Source organism: Salvelinus fontinalis, chromosome 23, assembly GCF_029448725.1.
Source record: "Salvelinus fontinalis isolate EN_2023a chromosome 23, ASM2944872v1, whole genome shotgun sequence".
Classification (NCBI taxonomy): domain Eukaryota; kingdom Metazoa; phylum Chordata; class Actinopteri; order Salmoniformes; family Salmonidae; genus Salvelinus; species Salvelinus fontinalis.
Window position 1 is genome coordinate 42,377,382 of NC_074687.1, and position 22,493 is coordinate 42,399,874.

The 22,493-nt window shown below is 42.3% G+C and overlaps 1 protein-coding gene across 2 annotated transcripts in view; it reads left to right on the plus strand.

Annotated features, from left to right (window-relative positions):
• The window catches only part of LOC129821357 (signal transducer and activator of transcription 4-like), a 29,321-nt gene extending 10,953 nt beyond the window's left edge, over nt 1–18,368 (plus strand). The window contains exons 4-22 of one of the 2 annotated variants that reach the window (XM_055878957.1): nt 1,398–1,496; nt 1,895–2,066; nt 2,513–2,598; nt 3,176–3,327; nt 3,718–3,876; nt 5,892–5,984; nt 6,101–6,160; nt 6,432–6,452; nt 6,758–6,851; nt 7,098–7,142; nt 8,286–8,369; nt 10,527–10,625; nt 11,089–11,224; nt 11,517–11,569; nt 11,884–11,978; nt 13,017–13,153; nt 13,507–13,698; nt 13,946–13,991; nt 17,767–18,368. In XM_055878957.1, the coding sequence (XP_055734932.1) occupies nt 1,398–1,496; nt 1,895–2,066; nt 2,513–2,598; nt 3,176–3,327; nt 3,718–3,876; nt 5,892–5,984; nt 6,101–6,160; nt 6,432–6,452; nt 6,758–6,851; nt 7,098–7,142; nt 8,286–8,369; nt 10,527–10,625; nt 11,089–11,224; nt 11,517–11,569; nt 11,884–11,978; nt 13,017–13,153; nt 13,507–13,698; nt 13,946–13,991; nt 17,767–17,770 (1,827 nt within the window). In that variant the 3' untranslated portion in view covers nt 17,771–18,368. The remainder of the gene's footprint in view (nt 1–1,397; nt 1,497–1,894; nt 2,067–2,512; nt 2,599–3,175; nt 3,328–3,717; nt 3,877–5,891; nt 5,985–6,100; nt 6,161–6,431; nt 6,453–6,757; nt 6,852–7,097; nt 7,143–8,285; nt 8,370–10,526; nt 10,626–11,088; nt 11,225–11,516; nt 11,570–11,883; nt 11,979–13,016; nt 13,154–13,506; nt 13,699–13,945; nt 13,992–17,766) is intronic. The other variant, XM_055878958.1, reaches the window with a different exon arrangement.
• Nucleotides 18,369–22,493: the final 4,125 nt, after the last annotated feature.

A 22,493-nucleotide genomic window follows, 5' to 3' on the forward strand; every position in this document is an offset into this window, starting at 1 on the left:
TGCTATCGTGAACATGCACGCTTTTATATGACTACATAACATTACTTGTATTGTTTCAGTAACCTCAATATGGCCATGGATGTGCTACTCATTTTAAGGTTGAATGTTAGATGACTTCATATTATTGAATTGTGTTTGGTTGACAACGCAACCAAATATCAACATTTTAAGGAGATGTATCTACTGCTGTCCATCTGAGCAACTGGTTTAGCCCTATTCTTTAAGTTAGATTTTTGGTTGCGATGGTGCCGTGAATCAAACTAATTTTCAAATTAATTTGAAAACAAAATGAAATTAAAGCTAGTCAATGGTACAGATGGCACTATCCAAGCAGAAGATATTTCATTCAAATGTCAACCAAACACAATTCAATAATATTAAGTCATCTAACGTTTAACCTTAAAATGAGTAACACATCCATGGCCATATTGAGGTTACTGAAACTATAAAAGTAATGTTATACAATTCAATATCCTACAATTTTAAATCGATCAGAGCTTGAAACACTAGGCCTATGTGTTGTAAAAAACATTTTTTTTTAAACAATAGCTGTTGATGACATTTAGTCCTAAATAGAATCATTGATATTTGAGTGATAAAGTATGGTCACATTTCATTTGCTCTGTTAAACCTACCCTTTGGCATGACTTCGATAGCAACAGTAAATCTATTTTGTTTTTATCTGGAGATTGCTCCACAATCATTCTCTCTATAGTGCATTGGTATTAGTCGGTGACAAAAATAGCTAAGCAAGGCTGGGTTTGATTAAAATCCTGGATGGGAGACCAAAGGGTAGCTGTAGATGGATCAATTCTCCAGTAGGAGGTGCTGCCCAGCCTATATATATGTATGTGTGTGTGTGTGTGTGTGTGTGTGTGTAAGTGCAATGTAATTTGTATATATAAAGTGCAATGTAATTTGTCAACGTATTTAACTTACTGTTGTTTTGAGGGTAACATTTAAACCACAGTAATTTATATATATATATTTTTTTTTTCTTCTGATAGTGGATATAACGTTAAAGATCTGATGTTGTTTTAAAGGTACAAATTCAACATTTTATGTAAGGTTTGTCTATGTTGAAAATGGGTTACCATGATATAATCCTGTGGTTTAAATGTTACCCTCAAAACAACAGTAAGTTAAATACGTTGACAAATTACATTGCACTTCTACTGGGCACAAACTTGTTGAATCAACACGGTTTCAGTGGGACTGGGTTTAGCTCGCATGCAGGCAGAGGCCTGCATATGTCAAGCGGTGTAGAGAGCAGTAGCATAATATTGCAGCGAATTCAGGGTGTTAGCCCGCACCAGAACTCAAACCCAGGTCCAGCGACTGTCAACCCAACACATTAGCAGTTTCGCTAAGAGATTCAAATATTGTGTGTGTTTCAGATAAAATACAAAGTCTACCCTCTGCTCATGGCCAGGGTCATCTCCACTAGCCTCAGAGAGGAGCGTCGTATCATCGCGTCAGCCAACATACAGGAACAGGTCTGTCACTCTATTATGTCACCAGGAAACCTCCATGATTTTCCCCTCTTATCTTCCTGCCTCTTTTCCCAGGTATTTTGAGGAAAGAAAGAGTTTAGACTAAAGTGCAACAAAAGGCCTGTGTGTGTGCATACAGATGTAGCATCTTCATTTGATCACCCTGTTGCTGGAGAACTTTCCCGCAATGCAGGAAATGTTAAACTTGTAGTGTTTTTGAGGTTTAAAAGGCTTCAAAAGTTTGTCATTATCCTTTACGAAAAATGTATTGACCCCATTAATTATAATCCACATAATAATTCACATCCTGTTGCTGCAGGATTATTTTCCTGCTGTAGGAAACTGGCTCAAATCTAAGATCCTACATGTGTGTGTGGTTAACCTCAATATCTTCTTGACAGGGCCCGTTGGAGAAGTCTTTGCAGAATTCCGTGGCCTTTGAGAGACAGAAGAACATGGACAACAGGGTGGCAGTGATCAGGAGTAATGTGCAGATGCTGGACCAGGCAGTGAAATGTCTAGAGGACATGCAAGATGACTTTGACTGCCGCTTCAAAACTATCCAGTCTCGAGGTCAGCTATATGGCCAATCTGAAATCAACTTCCAGCTCCTATCCCCTATGGAATCCCCTAAGATCTGAGATGATTTGATAGCGAGCATATAATATCGGATAGCTGTAAGTAATATGGCAATAGCTGTGCCTTGCCCTCTGGTGGCCTGATGTGGTGGAATTATTGAATAACTAAGGGTAAGACTTTACTTAAGCCCTGCAGGTATAATGCATTATGTGGTTATAATGCGTTGTAAGACTTATCGTGAGCATATAGGCTTAAAATGGGCAATTTGGGATTTGAAAATCAACATGGGGACCTTTTTTGTTATATTCTTCAATAATCAATGGCTATACTGCATTAATTTGAAAGTCTAAAAATGTACATACAAATCCCAGATTGCCCCTTTAAAGTGTTACCACAGTTTCCCCCCCCACGCTGTCATTAGATGTGTTTGTGTCCCTCAGATCTGGCGGACAGGAACACAGAGGGGATGAAACAGGAAGTGACCCGACTGCAGGAGATTCTCAACAACCTGGACTTTAAGAGGAAGGTGTGGGGACACTAACATACATACATTTCGATAAACCAGCAATCCGCTATGTTTGTCAGCTGCACCTTTTTTACTCTCTATGGTTGTTACTATAAGCTTCCTGTGAAGCGTGTAAACAGTCAAAGCCCTTATCTGCGATCCCTTATCTGGGAGTGAATGTGTGTTTTATTTGAATTGGTGCCACCATTTGTCATTTATAACTGTTAGGTACTTATGCAATTGCTGCCTGATGCAGTTTAAGTCTATACAACTCTATGAATAGTTATCTTCAGTATATAGATACGATTGTTAAAGACTTTCCTTTTTTGGGGCCTGTGACATGTGGAGAGCACCAAGCACAATACTGCAAGTTTGATTTAACACTGCAAAACGGTTCAGTGAGTTACGATATCAAAGAATGTTCATTGAATTTGCTTCGGGCTTATACTACTTACATCAATTGGTGCATACACAATCATATGGATTGGCCCCAGTGGGAATCGAACCCACAACCCTGGCGTTGCTCGCACCATGCGCTTGCCAACTGAGCCACACAGCAGACCGGACCAGCATTGAGATATTAATTGTTCCGCCACAGGAGAACCTGTCTAAAATGAGTGACGTGATAAAAGAGATTGACGCTCTGATAGCCTCCCAGCTGAACCCAGAGCTGATGGAGTGGAAACGCAGGCAGCAGATCAACTGTATAGGTGGCCCACTGCTCACTGGACTGGACCAGCTCCAGAACTGGTAAAACACACATGTGCAGGAATGCATGCATGCACATATATAGTGTACACACACACTAGTAAAAGCCCTAATAAAAAAGACACTGAACACATACACACGCCCTAGTTTAAATCCCCAGGATCAGTCATTTTCAGATCAGCTTTGCTATCACTTAAGGGTTGGACAATTCCAGTCCTCAGGGGCCTGATTGGGTGTCACAGTTTTGCCCCAGCTAACACACCTGACTCATTCACCTAATCATGATCTTCAGTTTAGAATGCAATTTGATTAATCAGCTGTGCTTGCTAGGGATGGAGAAAAAGTGTGACACCAATCAGGCCCCCGAGACACTGTTCTTAACTCATAACTCTATCGTAAAATACAGTAACTTGGGACCCCTCTCTCTCACAGGTTTACTCTAACAGCCCAGAGTCTGTTCCAGACGAAACGTCAGCTGGACAAACTGGGAGATCTTATCCTGAAGGTGACCTATGCGAGCGACCCCATCTCCTTGCAGAGACCACAGCTGGAGGAGCAGGTCAAATACCTCATCGACCACCTCATCAAAAGGTACTAACCTCAACAAAACCACACACACACCTGGTCAAATGCCTACCTAATCTAACTAAATGCATATGTCAGACTACTTTAGAGTCAGCGGCACCAGTTAAAACAAAGCATAAACTGTCTGCCAGTCTCGCTTTGGTTAAATGACCAAAAGTGCCTTAAAGTGAATTTAGAAAGGCTGAACGTAAATGGAAGGCCTGCAAACTTTAAGATGCAACTACACTTGTAAATAAAAAATAATAATAAAATATCCATCACAAAATAATTTTCCAAAAAACTGGACGCATAGGGAAGCATTAATGGTCTTGTTGACAGGGAAATGGACTTGACTTACACTGCTCAAAAAAATAAAGGGAACACTAAAATAACACATCCTAGATCTGAATGAATGAAACATTCTTATTAAATACTTTTTTCTTTACATAGTTGAATGTGCTGACAACAAAATCACGCAAAAATTATCAATGGAAATCAAATGTATCAACCCATGGAGGTCTGGATTTGGAGTCGCACTCAAAATTAAAGTGGAAAACCACACTACAGGCTGATCCAACTTTGATGTAATGTCCTTTAAAACAAGTCAAAATGAGGCTCAGTAGTGTGTGTGGCCTCCACGTGCCTGTATGACCTCCCTACAACGCCTGGGCATGCTCCTGATGAGGTGGCGGATGGTCTCCTGAGGGATCTCCTCCCAGACCTGGACTAAAGCATCCGCCAACTCCTGGACAGTCTGTGGTGCAACGTGGCGTTGGTGGATAGAGCGAGACATGTTGTCCCAGATGTGCTCAATTGGATTCAGGTCTGGGGAACGGGCGGGCCAGTCCATAGCATCAATGCCTTCCTCTTGCAGGAACTGCTGACACACTCCAGCCACATGAGGTCTAGCATTGTCTTGCATTAGAAAGAACCCAGGGCCAACCGCACCAGCATATGGTCTCACAAGGGGTCTGAGGATCTCATCTCGGTACCTAATGGCAGTCAGGCTACCTCTGGCGAGCACATGGAGGGCTGTGCGGCCCCCCAAAGAAATGCCACCCCACACCATGACTGACCCACCGCCAAACCGGTCATGCTGGAGGATGTTGCAGGCAGCAGAACGTTCTCCACGGCGTCTCCAGACTGTCACGTCTGTCACATGTGCTCAGTGTGAACCTGCTTTCATCTGTGAAGAGCACAGGGCGCCAGTGGCGATATTTGGCAATCTTGGTGTTCTCTGGCAAATGCCAAACGTCCTGCACGGTGTTGGGCTGTAAGCACAACCCCCACCTGTGGACGTCGGCCCCTCATACCACCCTCATGGAGTCTGTTTCTGACCGTTTGAGCAGACACATGCACATTTGTGGCCTGCTGGAGGTCATTTTGCAGGGCTCTGGCAGTGCTCCTCCTAATCCTCCTTGCACAAAGGCGGAGGTAGCGATCCTGCTGCTGGGTTGTTGCCCTCCTACGGCCTCCTCCACGTCTCCTGATGTACTGGCCTGTCTCCTGGTAGCGCCTCCATGCTCTGGACACTACGCTGACAGACACAGCAAACCTTTTTGCCACAGCTCGCATTGATGTGCCATCTTGGATGAGCTGCACTACCTGAGCCACTTGTGTGGGTTGTAGACTCCGTCTCATGCTACCACTAGAGCGAAAGCACCGCCAGCATTCAAAAGTGACCAAAACATCAGCCAGGAAGCATAGGAACTGAGAAGTGTTCTGTGGTCACCACCTGCAGAACCACTCCTTTATTGGGGGTGTCTTGCTAATTGCCTATAATTTCCACCTTTTGTCTATTCCATTTGCACAACAGCATGTGAAATGTATTGTCAATCAGTGTTGCTTCCTAAGTGGACAGTTTGATTTCACAGAAGTGTGATTGACTTGGAGTTACATTGTGTTGTTTAAGTGTTCCCTTTGTTTTTTTGAGCAGTGTATATTGCCCCCACCCAAATCTAGGTGGTGTACACAACTGCTCTCATGCTATTGTAGTTCTCTTGTGTGCCATCTTTGTGTCATCCTTTGTGCAATGTCCACAGCTCATTTGTGGTGGAGAAGCAGCCATGGATGCCAACCCACCCCCAAAAACCTCTCATCATCAAGACCGGGGTGCAGTTCACCACCAAAGTCAGGTACAGTATGTGTATGCAACACAACTCAATTGTGATTATCAATTCATTGTGTGTGTGGGTGCATATTAAATGTGTTTTTAGTCAGTATTTCTGTTTTGATCACGTTTTATATCCAGATTGCTGGTCAAACTCCCAGAGGTGGATTATCAACTCAAAGTGAAGACGATATTTGACAAGTGAGTAAGACATCCGCAGAAGCATTTTCATCTCCATCTTTTAGCCAGTGTTTGTACACTGGTGGCAATGTAACACAGAAATATGTGGCACATTCACTTTGAAGGGTGAGCGAACCAGTGGTTGCTCTTTGCAAGTTCTGTTAAACATACTGTGTGCATACCCGGATATACTGTGTTCTATAAACAATGTTTCATAGACATTTATTAGCAAGCTGGCACTACATTACTGAGTAATTTTGATATGTTCTATATTATTTCCCCCTGTGTGTAGGGACCTCCCCCCTGGCAGAGTGTGAGTATACTTGTGTGGGCTGTTCAGTGGGAATTTTCTTCTATTGTTATTTAGGCCAATATCAAGTGACGTGTGTAGGGATGAGGTAGAACAGTGACCAAAAAGAGAGATTACGAGAAGCCATTTTTGATTACAAATCAGATGACCCGGTTTAAGTGATCAGAATGATCAGTTACCTGGAATTCACCTTGAAATTGAGTTGTTTTTACCTCGGCATGCGTTTGCCATGTATCTCAGCTCATTTTGTTTGTGTGTGCTTAGTTCAGACTATTAACTATGGCTTTACCGCATCCCTCTCCATTCAGACATCGTCAGTTCTTCATCCTGACTTCCACCACCAAAGTAATGGACGTGGAGGAATCATCTAATGGCTGTCTATCTGTAGAGTTCAGACACTTGGTAACCTCTCACCTTCACTGTCCCCACTAACATATTCATAATAATTTAAAACTCAATCTGTTAATCCACAGGTTTAGTGGACGCTAACTCATTTGGTCCAATGGGGCTGGCTGCAGCAGCCATACTGTACGTTTGCAATGACCCTGTTATATTGCAAAAATGATTAATTATGATCGCCCTGGCCTAGCTGTACATAATTGTATGAATAGTTCATTTTATTATTCATTTCTGTCTATTTATCTTCAGCAGCTGAAAGAGAAGAAATATGTTAACGGTACCAAGGTGAACGAGGTGAGGGGAAATATGACAGTTGAACAATACTTTTTGTTTCTCCCTAAATGATGGTTAAGGGTCAGTGACTCAAGCCTATCAAAAGGTTACACTCTAGCACAGTGAACTTTAGGAAAGCTTGACCTTTGAAACTTGACCTTCAGATTTTTTTGCGGTTGACACTAGTTGCCATAAACGCTGCCTATTTCTTCTTAAAATCTGATTTGAAACCTACACCTAATATTATCCACACTGCTAACCTTATGCCTTAAATTGAGCAAATATTTGTTTTTATTAATTTTTGCGATATAGCCAAATTTGACTTTTTGACTGTGGTTACTAGTGCAAACCTTTTTGTTTTCCATGTTAGCCATTTTAGAAATGCTTTGGGGAGAAACTAAGTCTTTAAGTGACTACAAAAAATATAAATTCTGGTCAACCAGAGGTCATTTAAAGTTATTGGACACTGAGGAGAATTAAGAGTTTAATGATTCCTGATTTATTTAGAGGTCAATTACTGCCTGAGGTGATATCTTTTTAAAAAAACAACTCAAACGCTTCCATTAAGAAAAGGTAGTTGCTTTCTTAAAACAGTAGAGGGCGACATTACCATGGATTGAAAGTTTTCCCTCAATTTTAAGTTACATTCCCCCCCCCCCTCCTTTTCAGGACAATGGTGCGTTTGTGTACGTTTCGAGATGGCACCGTCATTTTATCGGAGATGAAAAACCTTAACTCTTTCTGAGTAAAAAAAAATAACATAGATAAAAATAAACTCATTTTTGTATATTTGACCTTTTCATTCACATGACTCAACAAAACTCAGGTCAAGCCTTCCCTCACATGCTCTAAACCTTAGGATACAGGATCCTTATTTTATCCAGAAATTGACTTAATGAAGACCACTATCAAACTTAGCCCTATTACTCATATACTGAAGAGAAAATAATATTACTTCATTGGAGATCGTTTTCCCAGCCTTGTTATGGAATGCTGTTCTTTGTTAAATAGGACAAATTGCTTATCCTGTTTGTCATTGAAATGTATGAAACTTTTTAGTGGGTCACTCACTGAACAAATAAGGTTTTGTAGCCCTTGGCTATTTGTATTTAATGTGTTCTGAGGAAAAGGTTTAGTAAAGTGTGTGTATTCTGCTGGTTCCAGGGTCCTCTCTCTGTGACGGAGGAGCTCCACTCCCTCAGCTTCGAGGCCCAGTTCAACATACAGGGCATTAACATCGACCTGGAGGTCAGTCTACACACTCCTTCACACATCCTGTATACGACACACACATTCTTACAATAATCCACATATAGTCCCTCACACACCACTTAGAACCCCCACATAGTCTTCCTGGCATACATTGTCAGTTATTATTAGTCCTTGTTTAATGTTAAGGAATATGTAGTTTAGGTCTTAGGAGCATGATTAGATACTTCCACACTCTATCCCCAGGGGGCAGCACCAAACGGGTCTAAATTCTGAGCCAAGCCTTTAGAAGCCCACAAGTGCAGGCAATCAAGGTGTTTGTCAGTCAGAGCCGTGAGGCTGCTTGTTTCTTTGGCGGACATGAGGCCTTTCGTTTGGTTTTGAGTCTGTTTGGGTGTGCCTGTCTCTAGTTTTCCCTTTTGTATGTTCATTTTCGTCACCATCTGAACAAATGATAAACTGCTTGGGCTGGCCCGACTAAGAGGTCAAGACGGAGCTGGCCCTGAACTCTGTAGTTTTGCTGTATCCTGGGTACATGCATTCAATACCTGGTCGCATATGCTTACTTCTCATATTAATGCACACACAGTCCGGTTACAGAACAATTAGGCAAGCCTAGGGCCCCTAGACCCAGCGAGTGTAAGGGTAGGATGTCTATTCAGTTCTGTAACAGCAAGCATATACTTTCTGTGTGCAGTCAGGTCCATAATTATTGGCCTCCTTGCAGGCTCAAGAAAATGGAAACATTTATATTTTATACTAATACAATTGCTCAGAGAAAGATTTTGTTTAACAATTAATAAACTCTGCAAAAAAAGAAACGTTCTCTTACTGTCAACTGCGCTTATTTTTAGCATACTTAACGTGTAAATATTTGTATGAACATAAGATTCAACAACTGAGACATAAACTGAACAAGTTCCACAGACATGTGACTAACAGAAATGGAATAATGTGTCCCTTAACAAAGGGGGGATCAAAAGTAACAGTCAGTATCTGGTGTGGCCACCAGCTGCATGAAGTACTGCAGTGCATCTCTTCCTCATGGACTGCACCAGATTTGCCCGTTCTTGCTGTGAGATGTTACCCCACTCTTCCACCAAGGCACCTGCAAGTTCCCGAACATTTCTGGGGGGAATGGCCCTCACCCTCTCATCCAACAAGTCCCAGACTTGCTCAATGGGATTGAGATTCGGGCTCTCCGCTGGCCATGGCAGTACCCTGACATTCCTGTCTTGCAGGAAATCGCGCACAGAACGAGCAGTATGGCTGGTGCCATTGTCATGCTGGAGGGATGAGCCTGCAGGAAGGGTACCACATGAGGGAGGAGGATGTCTTCCCTGTAACGCACAGCATTGAGATTGACTGCAATGACAACAAGCTCAGTCCGATGATGCCGTGACACCGCCCCAGACCATGACAGACCCACCTCCAAATCGATCCCGCTCCAGGGTACAGGCCTCGATGTAACGCTCATTCCTTCGACGATAAACGCGAATCCGACCATCACCCCTGGTGAGACAAAAACGTGACTCGTCAGTGAAGAGCACTTTTTGCCACTCCTGTCTGGTCCAGCGACGGTGGGTTTGTGCCCGTTGTTGCCGGTGATGTCTGGTGAGGACCTGCCTTACAACAGGCCTACAAGCCCTCAGTCCAGCCTCTCTCAGCCTATTGCGGACAGTCTGAACACTGATGGAGGGATTGTGCGTTCCTGGTGTAACTCAGGCAGTTGTTGTTGCCATCCTGTTCCACAGGTGTGATGTTCAGATGTACCGATTCTGTGCAGGTGTTACACGTGGTCTGCCACTGCGAGGACGATCAGCTGCTGTCTGTCCTGTCTCCCTGTAGTGCTGTCTTAGGCGTTTCACAGTACAGACATTGCAATTTATTGCCCTGGCCACATCTGCAGTCCTCATGCCTCCTTGCAGCATGCCTAAGGCAAATTGCCTACCGTCTGTAAGCTGTTAGTGTCTTAAAGTTATTTGGATTTTTACGAATTATCTTTGAAAGACAGGGTCCTGAAAAAGGGACGTTTCTTTTTTGTTGTTGTTGCTGAGTTTACTAATTATTGGCACCCCTGTTTTCAGTACTCTAGCACTTTACCCTTGCAAGGACAACGCAGCATTTAAAAAAAACTGTTTTATGAGATTGGAGAACACATTGGGAGGGATCGTGTGTGTGTGTCTCTCTCTGCAGACCTGCTCTTTTCCTCTGGTGATCATATCCAATGTTAGCCAGCTGCCTGGAGGCTGGGCCTCCATCATGTGGTACAACATGCTGACTGACGAACCCAGGGTGAGCTGAGGACACACACTACCTTTGTTTTAGGTGTTATTTTTTTATGCCGCTCTCTAAACTAGACTACTCACGACTGCTATTGTCATGATAATCAATGGTTTCAAGTTTGGTATGGAGTCCTTTTTTGATGAGCTGATTCATAGCGAACACTGCATTTCCCACTCTGTGTGTGTGTTTATATGTATGTGTGTGTATATATGTATGTATGTATGTATGTATGTATGTATGTATGTATGTATGTATATACACATATACACATATACACATATACATATACATACATATACACGCACACAGTGTTGTAACTATGGGTAAAGTAGAAAAGGGAAAATAAATATGGGTTGTATTTACAACGGTGTTTGTTCTTCACTGGTTGCCCTTTTCTTGTGGCAACAGGTCACAACTCTTGCTGCTATTTCACCAAGTGGATATGGGGGTTGTTTTTGAATTCTCTCTCTAGAACCTGGACTTCTTTGCCAGTCCTCCGCGGGCCAGTTGGGGCCAGCTCTCTGAAGTGCTGAGTTGGCAGTTCTCAACTTTCACTGGGCGGGGCCTCAACAGGGAGCAGCTGTGCATGCTGGGAGAGAAACTCATGGGTACAGCAGCCTAGTTGTACACATGTCATTAGAGCATGACACTCTTGGCATACATACACCATTAATTTGCCCAGTTCATGAGGAACGGCGCACCGTCGCAAGTATTTTCAAGTTTGACAGAACAGCAATGTGAATTATCAGAGATTTGTTTAGAATCTGACTTCCAAGTATGGAATCGTTCTATATTATCTAAGGATTGTTATTTTTGTACAATAATAGCTGAATATTCATAGTGTATGAATGTGTACTGGTTAGTTGATAATCAGAATTATATGACTAATCTTCACTGTAGGTCAGCAAGCCTCCCACAATGAATGTCAGGTATCCTGGTCCAAATTCTGCAAGGTAGGTCAAGCAGTCCTACTAATTCCTATAGTCCTACTACTGCAAGTCTTAAACACACAAGGTGGATGATGTCATGTCTTACGAACAAATACTTCCTTTATGTAGAAGCTTTCATATACATGCTGTACTGTCATTCTCGATCTTGACAGACTTTTTCATTTCAGCTCCTAGTGGAGTCGTTCTCCAAAATAATCGTCTCACTTCCTCTTAGCCTACTTCAAGTGGTCAAATTAAATTTATAGAAGTTTATGGCATCTTTCAGTAAAAAGTTGAGGGTAATTCTCATCTTTCCCCATTCCGTCTGCTTTTTCCAGGAGAATATTCCTGGGAAGCCTTTCAGTTTTTGGATGTGGCTGGATTTCATCCTGGAGCTCATCAAGAAGCACCTGCTCCCCATCTGGAATGACAAGTGAGACTTGTGGCCTGTCCAGAAACAACCCCTATCCCCTTCCCCTTAGGCCAGGGCTGGCGCGCTCATTAAGTAAGATTAGGTGGCCGCCTAGAGCAGCAGATTGACGAGGGTGGCATTTTGCTAGCTAAACTCGCCAAGAAGACGCACTTCCAACAACGCGTAACACCTCACACAATTCTGCCCCAAAACAATGAACTTTTCTCACCCATTGTCATATGGGCTATTTAGGTGAGTGCTGATTCCACGCAATGATAAGCAGCGCTTACTTTGCCAAAGGCAGGGACTCTCAAATATTTAGCTTGTCAATGCCCAGCTCGCCTAACCAGGGCGCTGTTGGAGAGACGCAGCGCTCCACCAACGAACGCTCTGTAGTAGCTTTTGTGGTTTTTCTGTAGCCTTGACTGGAGAACAAATTCATGACGATGTCATGTGACAGACACTTTTTACATCATTAAATAGCCTAAATGCACCCCATATCAATTTATTTTTATTTTTTTATGTGCTTTGATGAAAATATGACTTAACATTTTAACAAACACCATATCCTAAAAACAGGACGGGGTCCAAATAAAATGTACAATATTAAACTAGACTACTCACGACTGCTAAATTGTCATGATAATCAATGATTTCACGTTGGTATTAAGTCTTTTTTTGATGAGCTGATTCATAGCCAACACTGCATTTCCCACTGTGTAAATACATCAATTATCATTGCAAATGATAACTCCAGATAACTCCTGATGTAACTTGGGTAGCTGATATTCAGATCTTTTAATAGGCAAAATGTCTTGAGTTTTTGTCAGGAATCAATCAACAACAAACGGTAGTGGTCATAGAACTGTATAGCAGGCCGACACTGTAGTCCTACACCGTTCTAGTTTTGCGGGAATCAGGAAATGAATCATTAGGTTCAGTTCCATTTGAATGGATTTAATCTATTTACTCAGGGCTTTAGAACAGTGTACTTCATTACGTTAGTGGGTTTTCCTGCATAATGTAACTGATGGTGTGGTTTGCTTGTGCTTCCTTCAGCTGCATCATGGGCTTTGTCAGTAAGGAGACAGAGAGGGCCTGTTTGAAGGACAAGGAGCCTGGGACATTCCTGCTGCGCTTCAGTGAGAGCCACCTGGGTGGGATCACTTTCACCTGGGTGAAGCAGTCCGACAGTGGTGAGGCCCGCTCGGTTGTCAATTACTGTGGCGACGTGAGAAATTGACCTTGAAGAGGCTATATGGAACTTTTGCATCTGCTCTTGAGCCAAAAAGGGGTCCCCTTCATGGAGATAAATAATGTCCAGAAAGTACCTCATTAGACACAAAGGGTCACACCACCCCACACCATTTCCTAAAACAAATGATTTGTGTGGTTTCATAAAATATGAATCCATTTATCTGAACCATCCGGTCAACATTGAAATCCCAAATTTGACGTAAACAATTAGCACCTAAACTTCCAGCGTCTTAAAATGTATTCTGTAAACATCCAACTCTGATTGGCTCTTTGGTTGTGTCTGTGTCAACAGGAGAGGCTAAATTAATCTCGGTGGAGCCATACACCAAATCACGCCTCAGCGCTCTCCCGTTCGCCAACATCATCCGGGACTACAAGGTCATCGCAGACGGAGAGGTCCCTGAGAACCCGCTCAAGTTCCTCTACCCCGACATCCCCAAAGACGAGTCCTTCAGACGACATTACAACAGTCAGCAGAGCAAAGGCAAGAAGGTTACCAAGACACGTTTATGATAGAGGGGTTTGACTTGTACTTTAGATATAGGAATTGTGACCACCTAGGTTCCAGCAACTTGTCTGTGAATGAGAGTAAGTATGTTATGGGGGTGCAACATTCTCATTGTTTTGTGGGGATGTTTACGTGTGGTGACAGGGGGCTGGTTGGTACACAACATGCAATTATCAATGGTTGTTTACTAAAATGCCTATATTTTCTTTTTGTCTTCTTGCAGTCTTTCCATATATATCATCTACATGGATCCCCATCTCCACTTTGCAGTGCGTACACAACAGTTTGTTATGATCTTCTAATTTGTGCAGACCAGACACTGCATGCAGACCTGCGCCAAAGATGTATATTTGAAATGCACCCATTGTAGGCTATATTAGATATATGAAGATATATATATATATAGTGTGTGGAACACCCCTTCAAATTAGTGAATTTGGCTATTTTAGCCACACCTGTTGCTGACAGGTGTTTAAAATTGAGCACACAGCCATGCAATCTCCATAGACAAACATTGGTAGTAGAATGGCCTTACCGAAGAGCTCAGTGACTTAACGTGGCACCGTCATAGGATGCCACCTTTCCAACAAGTCAGTTCGTCAAATTTATTCCTTGCTAGAGCTGCCACTGTAAGTGCTGTTATTGTGAAGTGGAAACGTCTAGAAGCAACAACCGCAAAGTGGTAGGCCACACAAGCTCACAGAACGGGTCCGCCGAGTGCTGAAACGCATAGCTTGTAAAAATTGACTGACTTGGTTGCAACACTCACCGAGTTCCAAACTGTCTCTGGAAGCAACGTCAGCACAGGAACTGTTCACAGGGAGCTTCATGAAATAGGTTTCCATGGCCAAGCAGCCGCACACAAGCCTAAGATCACCATGCGCAATGCCAATCGTCGGCTGGAGTGGTGTAAAGCTTGCCGCCATTGGACTCTGGAGCAATGGAAATGCGTTCTCTGAATTGATGAATTACGCTTCACCAGCTGGCAGTCTGATGGACGAAACTGAGTTTGGCGGATGCCAGGAGAATGCTGCCTGCCCCAATGCATAGTGCAAACTAAAGTTTTGTGGAGGAATAATAGTCCGGGGCTGTTTCATGGTTCGGGCTAGGCCTCTTAGTTCCAGTGAAGGGAAATCTTAACGCTACAGCATACAATGACATTCTAGACGATTCTGTGTTTCACCTTTTGTAGCAACATTTTGGGGAAAGCCCTTTCCTATTTCAGTATGACAATGCCCCCATGCACAAAGCGAGGTCCATACAGAAATGGTTTGTCAAGATCAGTGTGGAAGGGCCTCCCGGGTGGCGCAGTGGTCTAGGGCACTGCATCGCAGTGCTAACTGTGCCACCAGAGTCTCTGGGTTCGCGCCCAGGCTCTGTCGCAGCCGGCCGCGACCGGGAGGTCCGTGGGGCGACGCACAATTGGCATAGCGTCGTCCGGGGTAGGGAGGGTTTGGCCGGTAGGGATATCCTTGTCTCATCGCGCTCCAGCGACTCCTGTGGCGGGCCGGGCGCAGTGCGCGCCAACCAAGGGGGCCAGGTACACGGTGTTTCCTCCGACACATTGGTGCGGCTGGCTTCCGGGTTGGAGGCGCGCTGTGTTAAGAAGCAGTACGGCTGGTTGGGTTGTGCTTCGGAGGACGCATGGCTTTCGACCTTCGTCTCTCCCGAGCATGTACGGGAGTTGTAGCGATGAGACAAGGTAGTAATTACTAGCGATTGGATACCACGAAAATTGGGGAGAAAATGGGATAAAAAATAAAAAAATAAATAAAAAAAGATCAGTGTGGAAGAACTTGACTGGCCTGCACAGAGCCCTGACCTCAACCACATCGAACAGCTTTCGGATTAATTGGAATGCCGACTGCGAGCCAGGCCTAATTGTCCAACATCAGTGCCCTACTTCACCAATGCTCTTGTGGCTAAATGGAAGCAGCAATGTTCCAACATCTAGTGTGAAGCATTGCAAGAAGAGTTGATGCTGTTATAGCAGCAAAGGCGGGACCAACTCCATATTAATGCCCAATATTTTGGAATGAAATGTTTGACGGGCAGGTGTCTACATACTTTTGGTAATGTAGTATATGTTAGTCAGGGGAGGACTATTCTCTGAATTTCTGAAAAATGTGAATAGTGAAACATTAGTTATCCTTTTTAGATAAAACTATACTAAATATATTCACGTCGCCAAATTTATTGAAACAACGTTTTGCAATAAAGATCTACAGTAGCCTCAACAGCACGCTGTAGGGTAGCACCATGGTGTAGCCGGAGGACAGCTAGTTTCCGTCCTTCTCTAGGTACATTGACTTCAATACAAAACCTAGGAGGCTCATGGTTCTCATCCGCTTCCATAGACTTACACAGCAATTGTCAACTTCCGGAGGATGTCCTCCAACCTATCAGAGCTCTTGTAGCATGAACTGACATGATGTCCACCCAATCAAAGGATCAGCGAATAAATATAGTACTGAAAGCATGAGCTACAGCTAGTTAGCACTACAGTGCATAAAATGTGGTGAGTAGTTGACTCAAAGACTATAGTTGAACAGTTTTGAAATTAATTTCTTAAATAAAGTGAGGGTTAGAGAGCTAGCTTAATTTCTTTAGTATTTTTTTCAGTTAGCTAGCGGATGCAGCTAGCTGGTTTAGCCTACTCAAACACCCGGTTGAAACAGAGGGATGCTATGTTAGCTAGATATGGGTATCCAACACTGAAACTCTTCCAAGTCTAGGCTTTTGGTGTTATTAATTTATTGCCATTGGGGCCCGCCAGTGTAACTGCTTACTGACTATACACTGTAATGCATGAGTTTAGTGGATTTACTAACGTGTTAGTTCTAGTAGATATGTTTCCTATGACGTTTGCTAATATGGTGACAGCCATGTACAGTTGGAAGTGTGTCGAGGTTAGCAGTTATGATAAGGAGTTTTTTTTTCAATTAATTTTTTATTTTTACGCTTGGTCAGACAGCTTATGTGCTGTGCACTGAAGTCCACAAGCAAAGGGAAAGATGAGAGGAGGAAAGCACATAGATGCAAGAAGGAATTATACAATGGGCAAAGTGATCCTGCTGGCTGTATGTGGCTGCTATGAAAGTGAACTGTTCGCATGTGATCAGGGGTGTATTCATTCTGCCGATTCTGTTAAACAGAAGCAAATGTAATGAAACTGCAATAAACATACCTGATTTTGTCCAATAGAAATGATTGGTTGCAACTGTTGGATTAATGATTATACCCTATAATCAGCTAGATGCCGGTAAGTGTGCAAGGCAGTATAGAATTTGTCGGTGTCACCTAGATTACTCAACAATTTCTCTTAAACCTATGTTGTAAAAAAAAAAAAATATTCATAGGCTCGGTTGTAGCAACCTCCATGATGGATATAGGGAAATTGATTATCATGTAGTAGCTTAAACCTATCGATGTTACATTGACCTGGATGACTAACCGTCATCCCGAGTGGCGCAGTGGTCTAAGGCACTGCCTCTCATTGCTAGAAGCGTCACTACAGACACCATGGTTCGAATCCAGGCTGTATCACAACCGGCTGTGATTGGTTTGGCCGGTGTAGGCCGTCATTGTAAATAAGAATTTGTTCTTAACTGACTTGCGTAGTTAAGTAAATCTAACATGCTGTAATAGAAATAAGGCCATGCTCATAAAACAAATGATCGTCCTCCCTCATCTTAAATGGGGCTGACCACCACTATTAGATATATTATTTTAAATATCCTTTTTTCTCTAGTCTAAATCACTCCCTTGGCTTATGTCCCTATCACTTTCTCTCCACTGCTGCCGCCCCCATTGCCCCCCCCCCCCCCCCCCAAAGACACTGCAGCTAGCTAGCCTAGTCCCATACTGTAGGCCTATCTACTGTAGCCAACTCATCCGTCATTGCAGAGACGCAGTTGCGCCTCTAAGCCAGTCTCCAAATAACATTGGACTGAACCTGCTGAAAGTCAAAATAATCTTTATCTTTTAGTTGCATTGTCATCAGTTAAGCATTTGTCTGGCTTTTACTTCCCTATTGCTATACAGATGAGTTCTCCGTACTCCGAGTAACACCAGATGACCTGCAGAGTATGCCAAGTAACCTACTCCTCTACGACTTGTGTTCCACTGAGGGCCACTGGATCTGGCATTTTCTCTTGCATCTGATCACAATATATTGCTCTAATATCCAACTGCTAGTATTGTCTTTGAGCCCATTGTCATGAATACAAACGTATAATGTTGTAAAGTAGATATTACATGCAGTGGTATATCACTTCTCATAAATAGATGTATTTAATTGTGTGTGTTATGAAATGTCTTGTATTATGCTGTTGATTTCTGTTTGGCTTTGTTAGTCTAAAACTAGTCTATCAAGAACCAAGGTTTGTACAAAGAATGTTTTATTATCCTATTCTTTTTCATTAGTTTAGCTACCAATTTGATATTTTTGCACTAAGAGCCCAAGGCATCTCGAGTAGAAAAAGGGTTTAACTACATATGATTTCCCCTATTGTCTTTACTACTGAGTAATAGTATACCTATAGATAGCCATGATCAACAATCAGAGGATAGATAAAATATTGTACTGGACAAAGCAATATTTTTCATCAGATTTTCTCTCCTTGAATAAAAAGTTCTGAACTATGTGGAATAGTAATTTGTTTTTATTAATTGACTAATGACTCCTTATCAGATTAAAACCCAGGGTTAGATTACTAACTTTGCTGTCTAAAATTTAACACGCAACCAAGTAAGTATTTTGTTTTTTATCATGCTATTCAAAAGCGCAACGTTTCCTCATGTTGCAATATTTCCTGAACGATTCTTATGGCCATTCCTGATTCTCATTTTATCTTGGCATTTGATCTGCTACATTGTTGGCATCATTTGGCTACTATACCTCCCTTCTATTGTAGTAAAAGGGGAAAGTACCTTGGGCTGTCCATTTAAGTTACTGTTTTGCCTTGAAGGAAGAGGTTGCTTCCTTATTTCACTGATCAGCGGATCTACAGTGGTTTCTGTGAAGTGTAAACACTAATTTACAGGCTTTACTTAGCAAGACAGTGTAGCATGATGTGTTGTAGGCCTACTTTGGGTTTACGGCTTCTTCCAATGGTTTGTGGCACAGGTGGTTATTCACCGTAAAAAAAATCAAACTACCCTTTATATGTCATTTAAACAGTAAAGTATGAAAACCCGGGGGATTATCATGAATTACACACGACGAAGGCTGTTCTCAAACGCCTGGATGCGGCACCTGGAGTGCCTAGGTTCGAGTGCCTATTAAACGGTTGCCAACATACAGTACATAAAATAAATTGTTTGACATTGACAATCAAACCCTTTTTTTCTACTTAGCCAGAGTCAGATGAATTCATGGGTACCTTTTTGTATGTCTGCGTGCAATTTCAAAGACGTTGAAGGTCGTTAATGCTAATTGCTCATGCTAACTAGCGTTTGCCCATTGACAAAGACTACAGGAGCAGCTAGCATGCTAAAGTGAATAGTTTGGGCAAAAGCCAGTAGTTCAGAGATTCAGAAGTTGCTAGCCAAGCGGACTGGTGGTCCATTTTAAGCAACAACAAAAAAAGGTTGATATGCAGGCTGGACGACTAAAGCTAACACACAATCACATCAAGTAGCTGAAATTAGGTGTGCATTTTAAGTTGTTTACCTTTTTTTCTATTTCTTTGGATATATCTCCATAATAATGATGAATTCGCCTGGCTCAGAGAAGCTGTCAGTCTTGTCTGGACACATTAATACAACGGGTGAGTCTATTCCTGGATGCTGTTTGGTTAAAACCACATTCCAACAATTATCTATTTCACAACCCACTACTGTTGTGAAATAACAGAACTCAATTCTGCATAGGTCAAGGGGGCAGGCAGCAAGGTTCAGAGTTAGAGGACTCATGGATATGACCCAATTTAGCATGGACATTGCCATTGAGGGCTTCCACCATTTTAAAGTAGTCAACTGAGTGGAGATTCTTATGGGTTGGGAGCGATCAGCCAATGATCAGAGCATTGTCTTCAAATTGGGTTAACTATGGTTTTTAAATTACTTTAAAATACTGTGTATCACCACATTCTAGTGGTCACAATAAGTCAATGACACAATTTGGTTCAGGACTCCAGCACTGCAAGTGGCAGTAAATCACCAATATTAGCTTTGCTTTTTTTCAAACACAAAATAAGAAAATGTAATACTTCAAAATGGAGATGGCCTCAATGACACTGTACGTGCTGTCACAGATGCCATAGTGCATTGTTCATTCAAATGGAATTGCCTGGGGACAAGGAATTTTTATTTATTGTGAATAACTTGAGGCTATCAACCAATCAGCATCCAAGATCCAAATGTACAGTTTTATAATGACTGTAGCTTAATGGGAAAAAGGATATTCTGATATTGTAATTGATTGACTGTCTGCATTGTACCATAATCTTGGCATTCATGTTTTTTAATTATCTCTCTTGTAGGCCTATGTTCGATCTTGTAGGCTTCGTCCTAATATTTAAATATTTCTTAACTCCATTCTTTTACTTTTCGATGTGTGTGTATTGTGAATTGTTTGATATTACTGCACTGTTGGAGCTACGAACACAAGCATTTCGCTACACCCCAGTAACATCTGCTAAATATGTTTGTGACCAATACAATTTGACTTGATTTTGATGGTTTTGCATACGTGATCGAGCTTCTGTGTATGTGTGTAGGGGCAAGGGGCCAAGCTTTTTTCCCCTTGACTTGAGGGATAAAGTTTTATTGTATATATTTCAGAAAGTGATCAATATAAGAAACGATTTATGTGGTTGCCCTATTAAGAGACAAAGTGCATTCGAAAAGTATTCAGACCCCTTGAATTTTTCCACATTTTATGTTAGTCTTATTCTAAAATGTATTAAATACATTTTTTTTTAAATCCTCATCAATCTACACACAGTACCCCATAATGACAATTTTTGGAAATGTATTAAAAATAGAAAACAGAAATACCTTATTTACATAAGTATTCAGACCCTTTGCTATGAGACTTGAACATGAACTCAAGTGCATCCTGTTTCTATTGATCATCCTTGAAGTGTTTCTACAACTTGATTGGAATTCACATGTGGTAAATTCAATTGACTGGATATGTCTATATAAGGTCCCACAGTTGATAGTGCATGTTAGAGCATAAACCAAGCCATTAGGTCGAAGGAATTGTCTGTAGAGCTCAGAGGCAGGGTTGTGTCGAGGCACAGATCTGGGGAAGGTTACCAAAAAATGTCTGCAGCATTGAAGGTCCCCAATAACACAGTGGCCTCCATCATTCTTAAATGGAAGAAGTTTGGAACCACCAAGACTCTCCTTAGAGCTGGCCACTCAGCAAAACTGAGCAATCGGGGGAGAAGGGAAAGAGAAAGGGGGATACCTAGTCAGTCAACTGAATGCATTCAACTGAAATGTGTCTTCCGCATTTAAACCAAACCCTCTGAATCAGAGAAAGACCTTGGTCAGGGAGGTGACCAAGAACTCGATGGTCACTCTGACAGAGCGCCAGAGTTCCTTTGGAGATGGGAGAACCTACCAGGACAAGCTCTGCAGCACTCCACCAATCAGGCCTTTATGGTAGAGTGGCCAGACGGAAGCCACTCCTAAGTGAAAGGCACATGACAGCCCGCCTGGAGGACCTCAGACTAGGATGATTGTACAACTTACCACAGGACAATGACACTAAGCACAATGCCAAGACAATGCAGGGATAGCTTCGGGACAAGTCTCTGAATGTCCTTGAGTGGCCCACCCAGAGCCCGGACTTGAACCCGATCAAACATCTCTGGAGAGACCTGAAAATAGCTGTGCAGTGACGCTCCCCATCCAACCTGACAGAGCGTGAGAGGATCTGCAGAGAAGAATGGGAGAAACTCCCCAAATACAGGTGTGCCAAGCTTGTTGCATCATACCGAAGAATACTTGAGGCTGTAATCGCTGCCAAAGGCGCTTCAACAAAGTACTGAGTAAAAGGTCTGAGTACTTATGTAAATGTCATATTTCAGTTTTTTGTTTTTAATAAATTTGCTAACATTTCTACAAACCTGTTTTTGCTTTGTCATTACGGGGTATTGTGTATAGATTGATGAGTGGGGAAAAAAACAATTTAATCGATTTTAGAATAAGGCTGTTACAAAATGAGGAAAATGTCAAGTGGTCTGAAAACTTTGCGAATGCACTGTACGTTCCTGAAAAAAAATACTGACTTGGAATTTGAGCAGGTTAAGTTCAGGCTGTTTCCTATCAGTGGAACTGCACCATCTACTTTCGCTTTCTCGGAAACCACATGGTTTCTACACTGCCGTTCCATCACTTTCTGCCACTCCCGCCGACAGAACCTGCAGAGCACTTGCAAAGATAAATGAAGATACGCCCACGACTGTTGAACTTTGCCAAGCAATTGTAATAAATGCAGTATAGTCAGCAAGACAGCTTTTCGAGTTATGAATTAGCTTTTTAAAATGTTGAACATTCCATTGCAGTACAGGATGAACTACCCCAAAAAGATGTGACATTACTTTCAATGCTTTTTCTCAAGAATATGTTAGGTTTCTATTTACGGTGTGAATGAGTTGATTTTTAGTTTCTGATTTCATGCTGATGAGGGAGGTTGCCCGATAGAAAGAACAGCGCCAAAACGCGCACTGGACTGTGATTGGTTCTCTGCTGAACCTATGCAAAAGCTTGGCTGCGATAGGCTATACAGAATTAAAAAGCCTACCTAAATGTTC